This window comes from Zygotorulaspora mrakii, chromosome 1 (genome assembly GCF_013402915.1).
Source record: "Zygotorulaspora mrakii chromosome 1, complete sequence".
Taxonomy (NCBI): Eukaryota; Fungi; Ascomycota; class Saccharomycetes; order Saccharomycetales; family Saccharomycetaceae; genus Zygotorulaspora; species Zygotorulaspora mrakii.
In genome coordinates, this window is record NC_050719.1 from 747715 (window position 1) to 768104 (window position 20390).

Here is a 20390-nt window from a genome sequence, read left to right on the forward strand (position 1 = left end):
TTTAAGTGTTTTTCAAGCGCCCAGAATGGTCTATCATATCACGCTTTTATCGAGCGGAAAAAAAAGACTTCGATACTTCGACTTGCGCACTGTCACTGCCAGACTGACAAACAACGTGGATTGACACTGCAATAGAATTTTGAGACAAGATTTCTCCGATAAACTGACAACGAGAGTATTGCGGGTTAGAATGAAGTCTAATTTAGAAAAAAAAAAGAACGTACAAAAAAGAGCGCAAGCCGACTCTCCATTCAGTAGTGGTATCCATTGAACTCATCAAGAGCACGTTGATAGCCTTGCTTCCATTCCCATATGTAGTCACTTTCACCCTTTTCCTGAATGTGTTGCAATTTGCGTTGCTCTGACCATGCGTGCCATCTTCCAAGACGAGAGCCATCAAATTTGTGGAACGCCTCAATATCAGCAATAGCGCAACGAATGGCATCTTCAAATCTCCAGTGTTCCATCTTATCTCCACCTTTATCTTTCCAATAATCGTTATGCTCTTTAATAATATCTTTTATCTTATTTTCGTCAGGTGGAATTGATGCGTCTTTCGGTCTCTTTGGAATCGCACCTTTTTCGGTCATTGGCTTTAGCCCCCATTCACCACCGTCACCATATTTGAACTGTAAGGTCCAGAAGAACCACCCCCAACTTGCGACCTGAGAAAATTGCTTGATTTCACTATTGCCGAACTTTTTGACACATTCATCACGGGTTTCCTTTGTTTTAGACCACGTTTCGCCATCAAGTACGCATGAAAACTCTCCAACTACATAGTCCGCCTTGTCTCTCGGAAAGTTTATACTGTTGGGAATATCTTTACATATACTGTCCGCATTCTTGGACTTGTCATCGTCTGAAAAGCATCTGTAAACATGCGAGTCAATAACAACAGATGTATCTAATTTTTCTTTTTCTAGCCAGTCGGACCACTGCTGAGGCCACCATCCATCGGAAATTACAACTGGCAAGCTCTCATCAATGCTCTTAACACTCTTCACCGCCCTTGAGTAGTATTTCTTTTGTTTCTTGGCGTCATTGTCGAAGGCCGCTTCATTAACGATTTGCAACCCTATGATATTTTCATTACCTTGGCATACGTCGGTCACAATAAATGGTATTACCTCATTTACCATTATATCAACATATGAGCGACTACCAAAAAAGGAAGCCGTTTTGACGCTTTCACCGCTATGAGAATCCGTATTGGCTCCTCCAGGCAGTCCATGAATGTCAACTAGAATACCAATGTCATTTTCTTCTGCTTTTTTTATCAGATCCTTGAACGCGTCCCACGGTTTAGCCTTGGCGTACACATTTTGCAACGATTCGAATGCCAATGATTTAACAAACTTACCATTTCCCACATGCCAGTACCCGACGGGCACTCTCAAAGCAGTGATTCCCGCTTCTTCCTTCAGCCACTTCCAATCAATTTTACTAATGTACTCTTTGTAATGCCTGCTGAGGTTTTCAGCAGCTTCATCAACTGACGTTTCTTTAACCTGTCTGCTAACTGCATCATATTCATTATCCCCGCCTTTCTCAAATATAGTATCGTAAATCCATGACTCGTTAACAAAGCAAGACCCCAGATTCACTCCATGGTTGTAGCGATTTCTGTATATCTCCCTCTTTGATATATCACCGGCTGTTGGAATTGAGATTCCAAAATTGGTCTGGGAGTTTCCACCGTGATGCTCTTTAGCGCTCTCGAATTTTTGTTTGATTTTGTGAAACATGATGGCTGATAAGACTTATTTTCACTGTGAATCGATGTTAACAGATAGAAGGGAGGACTATTATGTAAATGGTTTTCCATGGTTGTTCATCACGTATGAATTGTGGATGTAGTCCATAAATGCCCTTAAAAGGCTCCCCTAACAGGCAATCCTCGTCAAAAGCGACCTGTATTTTTGAGATATACAAACGGATCTGCGGGTAACCTTTGGGTTTATATGGATGATCGGGTAACCCGTAATTTAATGCAATGCTGCAACAGCTGAGAAAATATCACATGTGACATCACTGATCACGAAATTACCACCTACACGTGAAGCGCCAGTTATCTTTAAAGATGTCCTTTTAAACACATAATAATCAAGAATTCAACCGGTTGACCTGGCGCATGAAATCTTGGTCAATAGGTCTTGGTCAGTAAATTTTGGAATGCCTTGTAAAGACTGTCAGTTCATTTCTCTCTATGATCGTAGATAAAGGACCCGAGTTGAGTGAAGCATCTTACAGGGCTCAGAGCTGTTGGCCTGAGGATTACTCGATACGTTTCCTCGACACGTTTCCTCGATACGTTTCCTCGAAACGTTTCCATGCTAGTTTAGTGCGTTGAAATTTCTTGAATACTTCATTGTAGTGGGCTCTAGTACGAATTGTTACCCCGCAAAATTGACAAGATGTCGAATCTGAGTTTTAACTCCAGCACAAACATCAGGGAACTGAATTATGAAGGAAATATCTACGAGTCTCCGCCTTTTTGTATGATATGGCCAAACGTAAAGCACGGCTACCTCTTGGTTAGTATAAGGCGTACGAATGAATTTCAGAGGGTGCAGGTGATGCATGGTTTAGCTGTATGTATACTTGAATTACTACATTAAATGGCATCGCTCGTACGCGTTAGTTGACGCGCTCACGATTAACACAAATAAAGAAATTGAATTCATCGGATACATACATCTACACAGATAGCAGTACACAGAGAAGTATGACGGAGGGTCTCACAAAGGAGTTCTTCGACAAAACTGAAACCGATGATACTCTGCAGAATATCAGGAAACAGTATTTGGCTTCCAAGCAAAATCTGCGTGAGTTGATGTTGAAGCAGTCCACAAATAACGGTTCACAAAATGCATCTCCTGTACGAATAAAACCATCCCTGCTCCATCCAACTCAAGCTCCTTCTGTTCAAAAGCAGCACAAATTGCAACAACAGCAACAACAGCAACAACAGCACCAGCACCAGCACCAACCGTCGTTCGCCCACTTCCATGCTCCAGTTCCCGCCGATGACATTATTGTGTTGAACGAACTGCGATCATTGAAAGCAATCGTCAGTAATCAACAGTGTCAGATCACTAGGCTGAGTAATGATCTCCAATTGACCCAAAGACTGAACTTTCAACTGCAGGATAAAGTTTCGAAATTGCAGACTCATATCTCGTATATAGAAAACGATATGATCAATCACATCGGTGAATCAAGGATCCCTGCACCATCTACATCAGGAATGAACACCACGAACATCACCACTCCCGATTACGCAGAATTAACTCCCTATTTAACTGCATCGGTTGAGGATAATACAACAAGATTAATTCAAATGACGAAACCTAGATAAGTGAGAAACTATATAATAATACTAGTTTATTTTTTAATGAATTTTAGTTTGAAATTGTAGTCAGCGGTCCTCTCAGGATCGTGATAAACAACACTCTGCGAAGAGTGTTGTGGGTACTCATACGCACCCCATTGGAATGCTCCAGAATATCCAATATAACCGTCTTCGTACTCAAACTGCGCAGCTTGTTGCAAACTCTTTTGACAAGATAATTGTTGATCCGCTTGGAACCCACAGTAACCTGCATTTGACCTCAATAAATACCCACCATACTCACTTTCTATTAAAGAAAACTGAGCTGCTGTTTTGCCAATCATCCAATGTCCATTACGAATTAATTCTCCCGGCATCCCCCCCATCCTAATAATACCACGGAATTTTGGTGCTCTATTATTTGGCGGCATATATCCTTTGGGCAAAAACTTAATTCCAGTCTCTGGGCATCTCGATCTACCATGGTAGAGAGAATCCAATTTCACAAATTCTTCTCCCAATAATGACCCTTTAAGAATATGGTAATACCATATTTCATTAATTGCATTAAATCCATCGCATGCAAAAAAGACGCGCTTTCCGTCAAATCCATCTGATAAAGCCCTTTCAATTTCATCTCTGGTATATGTATCTGTCGTTGTTGGAACAATTCCACGTTCTTTCAACACTGCGCTAGTGTTTACACTTTTGTAGAGATTGTACGCGATCCTGAAGTAATCGTACACAGATTGCTTCTTTAGATCCTGTTCACTCTTTGGATTCCAGCGTTTATAACATTCAGGTTTTATGGTCTTAATACAAGTTCCATGCTTATTATACTCATGGATCCATAATGACTCATCATCACCTGTGTTGCTTTTCCATAGTCTCTTCAATTTCGCCAAAAGATCTTTACCGCTTATTTCTAAACTGCTGTGATCATCGTTGAATTGCTTTGAGTTCAGTAAATAATAAACGTCATCAATGGCAGCTGAATTATCACAGAATTGTTGGTATCCACCATCACAATTGTCTGGCCACAACCCATGAATAGTAAAATCGTTTAGGGGGCCGAGACGTCTTTCCAGTTCATCCTTATCTGAAATTGGATGAGATACTTTGTAATCCCAGAACTGTGTCTGAAGGAATACCCCTCCTGGATACTCAAAGCAACATGTATCAGGGATAACTGTTTCATTTCTGCAACTTAAGGGTAAATCCATCGGGCAGTTTGGTGATAAAGGATAATTTCGGGCAAAATAGTCAGCCATAAACGCAAACGGAGCAGCAATATTATTGATGATCATTTTGAAAGGTAAGCAATTATTTGATGTTCAATTGAGCTTGCTTTGGAGTTTATTTGTGTATTGCAGAGTTGTTCCTTTATTAAACATTTTGTTTGTCTGTCGCCTTTCGCTCAAAACTACTGCCACTCTATCACTCCGGAATTCTCAGACAAATGTAAACAAGGGGACTACCTTTCATGAATACGTTTCCTCGGTAGATCCCAGGTCAAGATGATGATTTAATGTTCCCGAATCAATGTTGTCGTACGCCAAGAGCGCTTGTGATGACTTAAGGAAATTGAGGACGCTCTGCACAGCCTACGGACGGACCTCAAGTGAAAAGAGAAGTTATTGCTAGATAACTATTCATATGCTAAAAATAATCATGGAGTTTGCTTCTTCTTCAATTTTCTTTTTGCGTAATCAAGAACCTGTGAATTACCTTCCTTTGAAACAAAGAATTTTTTCTTTTTATCATCTTTCCATATTAATACACCAATATCTTGAGCGTATGAACTCAGCAGATGGTATTCTTGATGGCTTTCAAAATCTGAATATAATGATCCATCATAACTAATGATACGATCAAGCTCCAGTTGCCACAGTTTTATTTGATCCACGACTGTAGGAGGTAGGATTAATAGCGGATCTTTGCAATTTGCATCCAGCTCCAGTTTCTTTTCCAATCTTTCTTCCGCAAGCCTCCTCATTTGAGGATGAGCATGAGTTTCCAGATAAGCAATAATCTGATCAGCCGTGATACCGTTTGTCAAAGCTCTCCTGATAGACTCTCTTGTCAGTTGACCCGTAACCATATTTGAAAATCTTGATTTCAAATGAACAAATAAACTCAAGATTGCTATTTGCAGTGGCGAGTTTGAGTAGGAGTAAAGTTTGAAGTTCGTCTCCACGATCAATGCACCATCGTGAATAACTTGGGTTTTTAGACCAATTTGATCGCCACTGCTGTCCTCATCAGTGATGGCTGCCGAGGTTCCATTAACACTATCCTCTTTGTTTTGCTTAAGAACACTATCCATCGCACCGGATGCGCTTCTTATAGCCTTCGAATCAGATGTTAACATGGTAGCTAGCCTCGTAGGATAAAAAACATTTGCATTTGAATTTTTTTGAAACACTAAACCATAATCTCGCATATCTTTCAGCATTATCTTTTGAGTTCCGCTCAAGCCATCTATGCTATAGGATTTACCAAATTCCAGGGCACCCAACATGAAAATGAAATTGAGTACTTCAACTGGGTCCATCTGTATAGTTTCTGTCATTTTTAAGTATTGAAGCAATAAGGCCCAAATTTGAGAGTTCACATCCTGTAATAAAAATTGAAATCCCTCGTTGGTGATCTTAACACCTCTATTACTGTTGGATTCTTCCATCAATCTACTGTGCTTTAACAGATTTAAAACGTTTTCAGAAGGTATGTTACTAAGTGAAGTACCAACCATAAAATGCAGAATTGTTTCCCATTTATCTGCAGAGTATGTATCCAGTATTTCTGTGGTGACAATATCATTGGCCTGCTCAATAACAATACCAAAGGAGTTATTAACCTTGCCTCCCGTTAACGCATTCTTAAAGCTTTCTTTGAAAGTTTTATTGAGGTTAATCATCATCGGACCATTGCCCCTTACAGGAATCAATAAATGCAGGGATTTCATAGATTTGATAGCTTCTTGAAACTGCGTCTTACCTCCGGATTTCACCCATCTATCGAGGTCTCGCAACGATATTTCGCTCTCATTGAAGACCATAGACATAATGAAGAATTTCGCCAATTGCGGCAGAAGTCTGTATATGGCCAAGCATGTTGCTGGTGACTCGTAAAGCCTGCTCTGTATCACTTGCGGGAGCTCTTCCAAGTATTGGTTCACCGAACTTTTCAATAAACTGTCGTTGCTCATATTCGAAGCAAATGTGACCTGTAAAAATGAATGTAAAGCGAGTGTTAGTACTTGGATAGAGTGTGGGACTACTAATAGCACCGCGGCTTTCGCTGGAGTATCAATACAGTTTGCAACCCGAACAATGAAAGCTCTTAAGGATCTTGATCGATGCCTTTAAATTTCAAATCGTTCGCTACGTGGTATAATAGAAAATTTTCATTTATACTCGTTCCGATGAGCTGCTGAAGATCAGTAATACTGGGGCTCATTGTTATACTTAAACAGTTTCCTTCGAATAAATTCTTTTGATAGCTGGATTTTGTTTCAGACAGAGTGCCAGTAGAATTATGGTTGCTAAGAAGGTGAACAAACACACCCATTACAAAAAAGATGACACTTTTGAGGATCTACTCAAGCCTGTTTACAAGGGCAAGAAGTTGACCGATGAGGTCAATACTACAGAGGATAAATGGAACCTTTTGCCTGCTTTTTTGAAGGTCAAGGGTTTGGTGAAACAGCATTTGGACTCCTTTAACTATTTTGTGGACGTTGACCTTAAAAAGATCATTCGTGCTAATCAATTAATCTTAAGTGATGTTGATCCTGAGTTCTACTTAAAATACGTTGACATCAGGGTTGGCCAAAAATCCAATTCCTCTGTCAGATACAACATGACCCCTCCTCAAGAATGTAGACTAAGGGACATGTCATATTCTGCTCCCATATATGTGGATATCGAGTATACGAGAGGTAGAAACATTATTATGCATAAGGATGTTGAAATTGGTAGAATGCCCATCATGTTGAGGTCCAACAAGTGCATTTTATATGGAGCTGATGAAAGCTTAATGGCAAAGCTCAATGAATGTCCCTTGGATCCAGGCGGATATTTTATTGTCAATGGTACGGAAAAAGTTATATTAGTTCAAGAGCAACTGTCAAAAAATCGTATAATTGTAGAAGCAGACGAAAAGAAAGGAATTGTTCAGGCTTCAGTAACTTCTTCCACTCATGAAAGAAAATCCAAGACATATGTAGTTACGAAAAATGAAAAGATTTATTTGAAACACAATTCTATTGCTGAGGAGATCCCAATTGTGGTAGTTTTGAAGGCATGTGGTATTGTATCAGATTTAGAGGTGATGCAATTGGTATGTGGTAATGATAGCAGTTATCAGGATATATTTGCGATCAACTTGGAAGAAGCTTCAAAACTGGGACTCTACACACAACAACAAGCATTGGAATATATAGGTTCTAAAGTTAAAACAGTTAGAAGGCAAAAGTTGACAACACTACAAGAAGGTATAGAAGCCATCGCAACAACCGTTATCGCGCATTTGACTGTGGAGGCACTGGATTTCAGAGAAAAAGCACTGTATATAGCAATGATGACAAGAAGGGTCGTTATGGCTACTCATAATCCAAAAATGGTTGATGATAGAGATTACGTCGGTAATAAACGTTTGGAACTAGCTGGTCAATTACTTTCCTTGTTATTTGAGGATTTGTTTAAGAAATTCAACAATGATTTTAAAGCTAGCATAGACAAGGTCTTGAAAAAACCTAACCGAGCAATGGAATACGATGCACTGTTATCAATTAACTTACATTCTAATAATATCACAAGTGGCTTGAACAGAGCTATTTCTACTGGTAACTGGTCATTGAAAAGATTTAAGATGGAAAGGGCTGGTGTGACACACGTCCTTTCAAGACTTTCCTATATTTCGGCTCTCGGTATGATGACAAGAATTTCATCCCAGTTCGAAAAGTCGAGGAAAGTTTCAGGGCCACGAGCATTGCAACCATCTCAATTCGGTATGTTATGTACTGCGGATACGCCTGAAGGTGAGGCGTGTGGTCTAGTGAAGAATCTGGCACTCATGACACATATCACAACAGATGACGAAGAGGCACCTATCAAAAAGCTCTGCTACTTACTTGGAGTTGAAGACATAAATCTAATAGATAGTGCATCATTACATCTGAACTATGGTGTGTATCTGAATGGTACCTTGGTCGGTGCGACGAAGTTCCCTATCAAGTTTGTTTCACAATTTAGAAATCTAAGAAGGGATAGTAAGATTTCCGCATTCATATCTATTTACACAAATTCACATCAAAAAGCTGTTCATATTGCGACAGATGGTGGAAGAATTTGTCGCCCACTAATCATCGTTTCAAATGGTAAATCAAAGGTCCAAGCAGGACATTTAAAAAGACTTATGGATGGTGAACTTGTATTCGATGACTTCCTAAAGCTGGGTCTAGTTGAATACCTTGATGTTAACGAGGAGAACGATTCATACATTGCATTATACGAAAAAAATATTGATGAGAACTTCACACATCTGGAAATTGAACCGTTCACTGTCTTAGGCGCCGTTGCAGGTCTTATTCCGTACCCACACCATAACCAATCACCACGTAATACTTACCAATGTGCGATGGGTAAACAAGCAATTGGAGCAATTGCATACAACCAGTTCAAAAGGATAGATACACTGCTATATCTGATGATATATCCTCAGCAGCCAATGGTGAAAACAAAAACGATAGAATTGATTGACTACGATAAATTGCCAGCCGGTCAAAATGCGACAGTTGCGGTTATGTCTTACTCTGGTTATGATATTGAAGATGCCTTAGTTCTAAATAAGGCGTCTATCGACAAAGGTTTTGGACGTTGTGAAACGCGTCGGAAAACAACTGCTATATTGAAGAGGTATCCAAATCATACACAGGACATTATTGGCGGTATGCGTGTCGACGAAAATGATGAGCCAATCTGGCAGCATAAATCATTAGGGGCCGATGGATTAGGCGAAGTGGGAATGAAAGTTGAAAATGGACAAGTATACATCAATAAATCTATTCCTACCAACGCCTCTGAGGGTGTACTAAATACAGCGCAAGCCCAATACAAAGAAACGCCAGTCACATATAGGGGACCCGAGCCTTCACGTATTGACCAGGTCATGATGTCTGTTTCTGATAATGATCAAGCATTAATTAAGGTTCTTTTGCGACAGAATCGTAGGCCAGAGTTAGGGGATAAATTTTCGTCTAGACACGGTCAAAAGGGTGTCTGTGGTATCATTGTTAAACAGGAAGATATGCCGTTCAGTGATCAAGGAGTCGTGCCAGACATCATTATGAATCCTCATGGGTTTCCTTCTCGTATGACGGTTGGCAAAATGATAGAATTGGTATCTGGTAAAGCAGGTGTTTTCAATGGAACTCTTGAATATGGTACGTGTTTCGGTGGCTCCAAATTAGAAGACATGTCAAAAATTTTAGTGGACCAAGGGTTTAACTACTCAGGCAAGGATATGCTTTACTCAGGTATAACAGGAGAATGTTTACAAGCCTACATCTTTTTTGGTCCCATCTATTATCAGAAGTTGAAGCATATGGTTTTGGATAAGATGCATGCCAGAGCAAGAGGTCCAAGAGCTGTCTTAACCCGCCAACCTACAGAAGGTAGATCTAGGGATGGTGGTTTGAGATTAGGAGAAATGGAAAGAGATTGTGTGATTGCTTACGGTGCTTCGCAACTATTATTGGAAAGATTAATGATAAGTTCAGATGCTTTCGAAGTCGATGTCTGTGAAAAATGTGGATTAATGGGATACAGCGGTTGGTGTAAAACATGTAGAACAGCCGAATACATAACCAAGATGACTATACCTTATGCTGCAAAATTACTTTTCCAGGAATTGTTATCAATGAACATAGCCCCAAGATTGAGACTAGAGGATATTTTCCAAGAGTAAGCATATTTTCAGCGACATTCAAATCACAAGCAAAATTTATAGCAGTCTTTTGGAGCACCGATTTTGCTTTGCATAAAGGTTACTTCTAAGATATTTATAGACGTTATAGATGTTTTAAAGGAATCATTCAGGAAAAACAAGCTCGAATTCAACCTTCAACCTGTTTGAAAGTTCCTTCATAGTCATTTCTTGACTTTGTTTATCTTTGAGCGCATTCTCAAGTTTAGCAAATTCTTTCTCTTTCCAAACCTCTGCTTCTCTTATTTTTTCCTCTGCTTTGTCCTTATATTCCTGCTGTACTTCCTCGGGTAGCCTTTGAAACTCTTCCGATTCCAAAAGCTCGTCCATCTCGTTCTGGAATGAATCATCTACCTGATACTCTAGCTTTCTCTTCGCAGCTTCAAACTCTTTCCTCAGCAGTTCTTCATATCCTCCAGTTCTAGCTATCTTAATCAAGGTTGAATTCATAATGAATGACATTCCCGCTTGACATATGGTTCTCCATTTTTCGATCAGAAGCAGCACCTTTTCCTCTTCATCGTAATATTTTAGGATCTTTATTGCCTGCTTCAACTGATAATTATCTTTCTTATAGAATCCTATCTGCTTGTTTAATTCCTCACAAAGTAATCTGTTTTCCGCCACTAGTTTTCGATCTTCATTGGAAACTGTGGACTTTTTAAAGACAGATTTTCGAACTTGTACTTGGGGAGTTCTCTCTGAGCTTAATGGTGATTTTAGAAAGATTTTGATCTTATTTTGATCTATTTTGAAGGGCCTGGGAGGCGAACTGCCAACGATTGTTGTGTCATCCATTAGCCGCCCAAAGGGAAAATGTATCTTTACAGAAGATGAGGAAGGAGCAGAAGCCTTTTCTTGAAGTAAGACTGAAGCTAGTGCCTTGAAGATTTTGTAAACTATTCCTGTTGCCAGAAATGTTACCAATGCGCTCTTTTCTTTACGCTACATGCAAATATCTTTCATTCAAAACGATCCAGAGAGAAGCTTTTAAACAGCGCGCTTTGACTTGTAATTTACATTTATATAATATATACAAAAGAATTGAACAAATTTTCAACAAAAACAGACTTAAATCAATCGGACATTTCTACATCTTCATTAGCGCTTTCTTCATTGCTATTTTCGTCTGATGTATCGTCTTCATCAACGTCTAAAGCTTTATTCTCGTCCGATTCCTTTTCTTTGTCTTCTTCTTCGAGACTCTCTCTCAAAATTCTTGCACTTTCTTCTTTCACTTCACGTTGAATGACAATATATGACCCTAAAGGAGTTTTCTCCCAAGGAACATCATGCAAGAAACGGGCGACTTCCGTTTTATTGGTGGGGCTAAAGTCTACATCGTCTCTCTTTGACTGAATATAAGAACTATTTTGTTTCAATTTCTCCACAACGTTCGATAATTGCTTACTTTGCTTGATACTCTTTGAAGTTTTCATGTAACGACGAAGTGAGATGATGACTGGAGCAACCAGTTCTGGGAATGCAACATTTTTACAGTACAGCACGAAATATTCACCTAATAAGTCGACGAACTGCTCTGATAAGCCTTCGTGATACACTCTTGTACCTAAATAAGCCTTATTACACTTGATGTTGTGATCAAAATCAAACGCTGCCAACGATTCTTTCTTATTTGGAATTTTTGTAAAGGCCTTTGAAACTAAAATTTCTGACAGAAGTGGGAAGATTGGGATGAATACAGCTGTGTTTTGACTTAATCTAATCAAAGATCTGATTAAATAGAACCTTAACGGGAAGAATTGGGGAGTTGGAATTAACCGGATGACACCAATGGTGACTTGCACTAATGGGTAGATCAATTGTCTTAACTGAGATTCATGACCATTCTCCTTCTCTGGGTTGCATGAAAAAGATAATACACGGGACCAGAAATCTAATGAATGACAGAATTGCCAATTGTAAACAACCTTATAAGCATTAGCAGAGTTCGATTTGTTCGTTTTCTTTGTTGTTGCATTCATTGTGTTTCTTAAATGAATTGCTAGCTGTCTTATGTATTCAAATCCAATTTGATAGCCAGCTGTTTCATCGATAGAGAATAGCTCGGCAGCTGAATTTTTTTGGAAGTTTATCAAAGGCATGGTACGCATATTTGTCGAACGGCATTTCTTAATAAAAGTTGAATAGGTCGATTTCAGGATTAGTTCCAAAGAAGACTTTTTGAACTCTTTTGCTGCATTATGTAGAAATGCAAAGGCAGCGATTTGTGTCTCGATGTCCCTTGTCGAAGCCCATACATCAACAATGCTCTTGATTATTTCTTTCAGAATCCTTCTGTAGGATAAGAAATATGGCAAGAGCTGATCAACCGAGTGTAGCACTAAAGCAGCAGTTTCAGTATTAGTGATATCATTTATTAGTGTAATCAATGCGCTCGCGTGAGATTTAACAATGGACGCCATCTTAGATGCATTTGAACCAGTTGGGAGAGTTCTTGAGCCTTTGTTATTCTTGTAAGGTACTAGTTGCTGAATGATCTTAGGTAGATCCTTTAGAGCTAAGAACAACAACTCTTGAAATGCTTTAGCATCCGTGATTGAGTATTTGTAATCTTCGATTTTGTCATCTCTGTTGAGATTAACAGCGACCTTGAAAGCAGAAACGATATTTCTAATCAACTTCAGATTTGGTTTTTCATTTGCCTGCGATTTCCACTTCTTGACAAGTTTCAAAGTTAAATCAATTTTAGCCGAGCCTTTGCTTCCTTGTTCTTCTCCGTGTTCTTCTCTGTTTTTCATGACTTCTTCCCCTTCATCTTCTGCATAGTCTTCATTTTCGATTCCATCTAAAGGATTAGAACCGTTGAAATCAAGGAGCTCTTTATCATTTTCTAGAAGATACTTATAGAATTCTGGATCCTTCTTAGAAATATCTGCCATGTTCTCAGTCATATCTTCCTCCTCAGATGAGGATTCTCCGTCATTTTCTTTCGACTTTTCAGCTTGTGCCTTGGATCTAGCCTGGCTATTCTTTTTGCTCTCCTTAGGTACTTCAAATCCCGCATCAAAAAACTTCTCAGCCGACATATCTTTGAAAACCTCTTCTTTCGCTGACTTCTTCAGCATCTGCTCACTTTTAGTAAGAGCTGCATTTGCCTTCTCCTGTTCAGTTTTATTGCCGCGACGACCTTGCACTCTCTGCTTTTGATTCTTTTCCTGCTTACGATTGTCAAGCGTACGCTTCAAGTGTTTGGACTGAAACTTTCTAGTAGCTTTGGACACCTTTCCCATGATGCACGAGTCGACTACAAACGGGCTACAGCGACTGTCTGGATTGTTCTCAGTTCGACCTCTCGGGAAGTCATCACTTTGTAAGCTCATCTCATCACATTTTCATTTTATCTATCTAGTATTGAAAAAATTTTTTCAGTAAGCGATGCCCCGTTCAATATGATAGATTCCGGCCTAAATCAGTGAAATCAACAACGAGTTGAAGATACCATAACATCTCCTAGGCACTGGGCTTGTCCGTCTCGAAAGCATGCTGTGATGTTGAGTCCTCATGTCAGTAGAAACATTTTGGGTAGATTCTCTCATGTATGGAAGAGGCTGCTCGCATGCAATGCTTGTGGCATAAAACTCCAGAACACCGAGAACACCAAAGAGGGATACTTTATTGTACCTAAAGAAGCAAAAGGTAAAAAATTGCAATCACTAGAAGATGTCAAGTATTTACTCTTCAGTCAGGATCTTCAGAAGGCAAAAGGTTTGGTAGAAGCAGGGACGTTTGAAGGTCTGAGACGCACCAGATCTCCCGAATCACTAATTTGCAAGCGATGTAGCGATGCGATCCATAAAAATGAATATAAGTTAGAGGATTTCAGAGGGTTCGCATACGGTGAGATTTCAAGGTATATACCTAGTGGCAGCAATGTGTTGCATCTCGTTTCTTTACCAGAGTTTCCACTGGGCTTGTCGAGGGATATCTTGGAAGAGCCCAGATTTGATACTTCTGTACTACTTACAAAAGCGGATCAGTTGATAAAAGACAGATCAACACTGCAGAAGAAATCTGCTGTTTTTTTCAGAGATTTCATGAAGAACCAACTGGGAATTTCGACAAACAAGACTATTGCAACGTCTACGGTAAAAAAATGGAATGTTAAAAGTGTTTACTCTATGTTGAGAGCCCATAACTTTTTGCTGGGAAGCGCTAATGTGGGAAAGTCCACTTTGATTAATGCATTGATAAAGGAGTATATGGGCTATAAAGTCAAACGAGGTCAAGCAGGTGATATACTCATCCCAAAAATACCGGAAAAAGACATGTCTAATATGCAGGAGATTCTTAGAGCACAATTCGCTGGTGTATCCCATATACCGAACATGACGAGGAGGCGCCAAGAATACAAAATAGGTGATAAGATCGTTAACGACTTGCCCGGATTTACGGAAGAAACAGCGGTAATTCAATATGAAGACATCATTCGAAGAGAGTGGCTGGATAGAATCAGGAAGACCAATTTGTTCAAGGCAAGGAAGCTCAAGAAAAAGACATTCTATTCGATTCTTGGTTCTGAAAATGGAGCTTGTTACACGCTTGGTGGTCTCTTTTTCATTAAGCCACCGGCGGAAACAATAAACCAAATTATAAATTTTATTCCGGGTGAGGAATATGAGTTTAAAAGCATTGAAAAGGGTTTGGAAGTATTCAAGACTTGCAATGTGATGCAGCACCCCCTCGAGAAGTATTGTGGAGTAAAATCTGCTATTTGCAGCCTCGATCATTATTCGCGGCATGTAATCCCACCGTTCCAGGGAAGTGTGGAAATTGTGCTTAAAGATATTGGATATTTCGTTTTGCGAACGACTGGGAAATACAAGTTCACAGGCCTTCACGAGATTTGGGTTCCACATGGGATTACTGTCTGTGTAAGAGAGCCATTGGAGAAACTTATCGATGTAGGGTTTAAAGAGCACTCTGAATCGCACGGTAATCTCCCGGCTTGCCCGAAAAAGAGACCTATAATCAGCTCAACTTATGTTATGAGTCACAATGAGGAGAATACATTTGGTAGAATGCGTGAAATGTATCTTGAGCGTACGATGAACGATCTTTCAGTAAGGAGGCACACTCACGAGGAACCACTTCATATTGTCAGGGAGCTACACGATGAACGGCCTAATCTTTACTGGCATTATCAATGGTACTAGCCGCTACGCATAAATTTACATGTATATAAATATTCGCATGCTCCTCGAGTTTTTCTATATCTTTGTTTTCTTGATCTTGACAAAAAGCTTTGGTTATTTGCGGGCCAAAAAATTAAGGTCAAAATATCAGATTGGTGAGAAACAGAATATGATTACAAGACCACCTTTGACAGTTAAGCTTCATTGAGTAGTATTATGAACGGTATAGAAGATAATTTGATTAAATGCCAAAATTGTCAGTTGCCGCTCAAAATAGACAGTTCACTGCTTGATTTAAGCCTGGCTCAAACTGATATGCTAGTAAGTTCAGTCAACGAATATAAACAAGAGAATTATAAAATTCCACAAGAAAGGTTACAACGTCTGAATAAGGTGGTATATCCAAATGAGGTAAACTTACAGAAACTTGGGTTAGGATCTTACATCTTTCTCCAGGATGATATTAAAGTTGAAGACCCGAGTACTGTTGCATCGACGAATACATCACTTTCTACTTCCACAGCTCAGCGAGAAGATGATTCGGGTGATGAGCAAACGGAAGAGGATCGACAACACAGATATTCCGGATCTACTGTCAGAACGCTCTCTACGCAAGTGAGCGCATTAGCTAATGTTTTCAACATCCTGTCTTCAAAGAGTAACATAGATTACCCAGTTTGTCAAGATTGTTGCAACATCTTGATACGAAGAATCCAGAGTGAATATGATGATGCTATAAAGGAAAGAGATCTTTATTCTCAGTTTTTGTCGAGGATTGAGAAACAGAAATCTTTGACATCTCATGATTCCTCAGATGATTCACACGATGAAGCTGAAAAGCTATTGAACGAGAAGGCATCCCTGCTACAAGAGTTAAAAACCCTAGAATTAGAGGATGAAGAACTGGATAAACAAATAGCAGACTTGGAACAACAGCTGAAAGAGAAGAAGCGGTTGGAGGAAGAAGATACTAGAAGGAACAATTTCTATGAGTTGGAACAAGTTGACTTGGCCCGAGAAGTGCAATCCTTGAAAAACCAATACGATTTTTCTCTGAATTATCTTGACAAACTCCGAAAGATCAATATCTATAATGAAACTTTCAAAATATCACACGATGGACTTTTTGGGATAATCAATGGGCTTAGAATAGGTGGGTTTCAAGATGTCAATGTTCCGTGGCAGGAAATAAACGCAGGTATTGGTCAAGTAGTGTTACTTTTAGCCACCATTACCACTCGCCTTGAAATAAAATTGCAGGGTTATAAGTTGATTCCCATGGGGTCATATTCTAAAGTATCAAAATTCCAAGATGACACTCAAGAATGGGTGGCATATGAAGCATTCAATAATGATAACTTTAAAATAGGGAAATTATTCCGAAAAGAGACCAGTTTCGATAAAGCCATGGAAAGCTTGTTGATTATTATAAGGCAAATGGCTGTTTGGCTTTCACATGCTAGATCTCAAAGGCATGGAAGCGTATACACAGCTGCAAGTGAAAATGACGAGTTAAACGATGAAGAGATCGAGTTGCCTTACGTTATGCACAAGGATAAAATTAACGGAATATCAGTTAAGCTGTTCGGTGGCAGACCCGGCATGGATTGGACGACAGCAATGAAGTTCTTGTTAACTAACACAAAGTGGCTCTTTGCGTTTTCATCCAGTCAATTGGGTTAGAACAGGACGACTTTCAAGTGTCACAGAGGACGACCTAACAGTATTTTTATTAACAAAGATAAACACTTCAAGTTATTGTATGAATGCGCATTCCACCGTACCATATGTAGACTATATACGCTATCTTCTATTCAATATTATTGGCAGCGAGTGAGGTAGAGAAGTTGTTAGTGTGCGGCAAACCCTCACAACTCAAAAAGCAATAGTGATGAGCAATGCCTTCGACCCCGATGCACTGTCAAAAATGCTAAAAAAGCTGTCTTATGGTCTTAATAAAGATCATATTGATATTGATTATGCTATGGAGAGAGTTACCAAGGGGATATCGAGTGCTGCGTCAAAACAGGAAATCATAGCATTTGTTGCGGAAACATTGGCTACGTTGGCCAGCATTCATCCCGATCATTCCATTTTAGCAGCAAGGCTGGAGATTCATGAGTTGCATAGATCATTAAACAACGTAACATTTACAGAGAACTTATCAGCTCTGTTATCAGTGTCTCGAACAGATGCAGAAGCAGCCTCGATTGATGATGATCCGTTACGCAAGCGCCAGAAACTGAGTAGAGTGCCTAAGAAGGGAGTAATTTCACCACAGTTTTTTGCCTTAGCAAAGAAATACCAAGAACGTTTGAATAATGCTATCGTGTCGGAACGAGATTATGAGTTCACTTATTTTGGGTGGAAAACCCTATGCCAGTCCTATTTAATCAAAAAAGCGAATAAAGTGCATGAAACACCGCAGTTCATGTTCATGAGAGTTGCTCTCGCGATACATGGGCCGTACGATGATATCGATCTTGTTTTGTCTACCTACGAACTGATGTCCCAGAGATATTTTATACATGCTTCCCCTACATTGTTTAACGCAGGTACCGTCAATCAATACTTGTCTTCTTGTTTCCTGGTAGGAATGCAAGAAGACTCTATTGATGGAATTTATAAAACTCTGCACAAGACAGCATTGATTTCAAAGGCTTCTGGAGGCATAGGAATTCATGTTTCGAACATAAGGGCAAGCGGATCCTTCGTATCTGGGTCAAACGGGATTTCGAATGGACTGGTGCCCATGCTCCGTGTGTTCAACAATACTGCTAGGTATGTAGATCAAGGTGGTAATAAACGGCCTGGTGCGTACTGCATATACTTAGAGCCGTGGCATTCTGATATTTTCGACTTTTTGCAACTAAGAAAGAACCACGGTAAAGAGGAGATGAGAGCCCGTGATTTGTTTTTGGCATTGTGGATACCTGATCTATTCATGGAACGTGTAGAGTCCAATGGTGATTGGTCTTTATTCAGTCCTGACGAGGCTCCTGGTTTAAATGACGTCTATGGTGAGGAGTTCAACAAGTTATATGGGTATTACGAAGAAACACGGGCTCCGATGAGAGTTGTTAAAGCACAAAAACTGTGGGCAGAAATTTTGCAAAGTCAAACAGAAACTGGAGGTCCTTTTATGCTCTATAAAGATGCTTGCAATAAAAAATCAAACCAAAAAAACCTGGGAACTATAAAATCTTCTAATTTGTGCTGTGAAATCGTAGAATATAGCTCAAAAGATGAGATTGCAGTTTGTAATTTAGCCTCGGTTGCTCTCCCATCTTTTGTCAGGACATCGAACAGTGAAACCAAATTGTTTGATTTTGATAAACTTCATAGTGTTGTGAAGGTTGTCACTAAAAATCTTGACAGAGTGATAGATATTGGAGATTATCCGGTCGAAGAGGCTAGAAATAGTAACCTGAAGCATCGTCCTGAGGCTATTGGGGTACAGGGTTTGGCAGATCTATTCTTTATTTTAAAAATTCCATTTGAGTCAGAAGAGGCCAGTACTTTGAACAAACAAATCTTCGAAACAATATATCATGCAGCTATAGAAGCATCTATTGAACTAGCAGAGGAGTATGGGCCATACAGCAGTTTTGAATCATCTCCCTCGAGCGAAGGTATACTTCAGTTTGATTTCTGGAAGAAACCAAACCAGAAATATGACTTTCTGTACAAAGACTGGGATGATATCAAAGAGAGGATAAAAAATCGCGGTCTTCGAAATTCGCTGTTAGTAGGCCCCATGCCTACTGCGTCTACCTCACAAATACTGGGCTACAATGAATCATTCGAGCCAATGACGTCAAATGTTTATACTAGAAGGGTTTTAAGTGGGGAATTTATCGTCATAAATCAACACATGGTTAATCATTTTTGTGATCTAGGTATATGGGATGAGAAATTGAAAAACAAGATAATTATGCATGATGGATCTGTCAAGGACATAGAGGGACTTCCGGAATGGATCAAAGACATTTATAAAACAGTGTGGGAAATACCACAAAGACGGTTGATTGATCTGGCGAGAGAACGCTCTCCCTTCATCGACCAGTCTCAAAGCTTGAATTTATTCATGAAAACACCTACAATGGGCAAGCTAACAGGAATGCATTTTTATGCGTGGAGACAAGGACTAAAGACTGGGATGTATTATTTGAGAACACAAGCAGCTGCAGCTGCAATTCAATTCACTATCAACAGCGAAAATACTTTAGCGAGTGGTGTCAGCCTACCAAAATCTAAAAGGCAAGAGAAAAAGGATATAGTTTCTGGAATATATCCGCTTAGTGCAGATAAAGAGCTTTTTATTCACTTCTTTAGTGAAGCAGGTGAATCCCTGGCAAATTTAAAAAAAGATGATTATAACAATAAAGGTAACGTAGACTCGTGTGATGACGTCTTTGGAATACATGATTCGACACCATTAGCGTGTAATTTAGGTGACAATGGTGAGGTTTGTGAGGGTTGCTCGGGTTGAACTCAACTTGGATAGTTTAGAGTTTAAAAGCTGTAGCAATTATTTTGTAAATAAGTAATCGAGTATAAGTCTTACATTTTTTTAACAATTTGTTTTTGTTTTTGATAGCGCTGCTATATATTTGTAAACTTAAAAATACTATTATACAACTGTACCATGAGTTATTGATGATGACTTTCAAATCAAGAAAGCCGCTCTCATGAGCAGAAAAATAATTATATATCCTTCTTTTAACTGTACAATGAGGAAAGGACATTCTATCACTGAGAAAAATTTGTCTAGAGAGTTGAAATTCTATTCTCGAAAAAAATGAAAAACGAAAAAAACAAAATGTAGAATATAAGTGAATGTGAATAACCTTATTTCCATGCTAATACTTTATTTGTCATGGTCAATGTATTTGAATAATTTTAATACTATC

The 20390-nt window shown here is 39.2% G+C and overlaps 10 protein-coding genes across 10 annotated transcripts; 5 read left to right on the plus strand and 5 right to left on the minus strand.

Moving 5' to 3' along the window:
* Positions 1-251: 251 nt before the first annotated feature.
* On the minus strand, positions 252-1748 carry MRX18 (17-beta-hydroxysteroid dehydrogenase-like protein; the record flags this gene model as incomplete). The annotated part of the gene is made up of 1 exon (XM_037286266.1): positions 252-1748. The coding sequence occupies one exon, from the start codon at positions 1746-1748 to the stop codon at positions 252-254; it is 1497 nt and encodes a 498-aa protein (XP_037142161.1).
* A 980-nt stretch (positions 1749-2728) lies between these two features.
* Positions 2729-3361, plus strand: HG535_0A03730 (uncharacterized protein; the record flags this gene model as incomplete). The annotated part of the gene is made up of 1 exon (XM_037286267.1): positions 2729-3361. The coding sequence occupies one exon, from the start codon at positions 2729-2731 to the stop codon at positions 3359-3361; it is 633 nt and encodes a 210-aa protein (XP_037142162.1).
* Positions 3362-3387: 26 nt separating this feature from the next.
* Positions 3388-4641, minus strand: RNY1 (ribonuclease T2; the record flags this gene model as incomplete). The annotated part of the gene is made up of 1 exon (XM_037286268.1): positions 3388-4641. One exon carries the CDS (start codon positions 4639-4641, stop codon positions 3388-3390), a length of 1254 nt encoding a protein of 417 aa, XP_037142163.1.
* Positions 4642-5003: 362 nt separating this feature from the next.
* On the minus strand, positions 5004-6542 carry TFB2 (TFIIH/NER complex subunit TFB2; the record flags this gene model as incomplete). Its single annotated transcript, XM_037286269.1, has 1 exon — positions 5004-6542. The coding sequence occupies one exon, from the start codon at positions 6540-6542 to the stop codon at positions 5004-5006; it is 1539 nt and encodes a 512-aa protein (XP_037142164.1).
* Positions 6543-6871: 329 nt separating this feature from the next.
* Positions 6872-10303, plus strand: RET1 (DNA-directed RNA polymerase III core subunit RET1; the record flags this gene model as incomplete). Its single annotated transcript, XM_037286270.1, has 1 exon — positions 6872-10303. One exon carries the CDS (start codon positions 6872-6874, stop codon positions 10301-10303), a length of 3432 nt encoding a protein of 1143 aa, XP_037142165.1.
* Positions 10304-10426: 123 nt separating this feature from the next.
* On the minus strand, positions 10427-11119 carry MEI5 (Mei5p; the record flags this gene model as incomplete). The annotated part of the gene is made up of 1 exon (XM_037286271.1): positions 10427-11119. The coding sequence occupies one exon, from the start codon at positions 11117-11119 to the stop codon at positions 10427-10429; it is 693 nt and encodes a 230-aa protein (XP_037142166.1).
* Positions 11120-11397: 278 nt separating this feature from the next.
* NOC2 (mRNA-binding ribosome synthesis protein NOC2) lies at positions 11398-13665 on the minus strand (the record flags this gene model as incomplete). The annotated part of the gene is made up of 1 exon (XM_037286272.1): positions 11398-13665. One exon carries the CDS (start codon positions 13663-13665, stop codon positions 11398-11400), a length of 2268 nt encoding a protein of 755 aa, XP_037142167.1.
* Positions 13666-13833: 168 nt separating this feature from the next.
* On the plus strand, positions 13834-15498 carry GEP3 (Gep3p; the record flags this gene model as incomplete). The annotated part of the gene is made up of 1 exon (XM_037286273.1): positions 13834-15498. One exon carries the CDS (start codon positions 13834-13836, stop codon positions 15496-15498), a length of 1665 nt encoding a protein of 554 aa, XP_037142168.1.
* A 195-nt stretch (positions 15499-15693) lies between these two features.
* On the plus strand, positions 15694-17160 carry VPS30 (beclin 1; the record flags this gene model as incomplete). The annotated part of the gene is made up of 1 exon (XM_037286274.1): positions 15694-17160. The coding sequence occupies one exon, from the start codon at positions 15694-15696 to the stop codon at positions 17158-17160; it is 1467 nt and encodes a 488-aa protein (XP_037142169.1).
* Positions 17161-17368: 208 nt separating this feature from the next.
* HG535_0A03810 (uncharacterized protein) lies at positions 17369-19969 on the plus strand (the record flags this gene model as incomplete). The annotated part of the gene is made up of 1 exon (XM_037286275.1): positions 17369-19969. The coding sequence occupies one exon, from the start codon at positions 17369-17371 to the stop codon at positions 19967-19969; it is 2601 nt and encodes an 866-aa protein (XP_037142170.1).
* Positions 19970-20390: the final 421 nt, after the last annotated feature.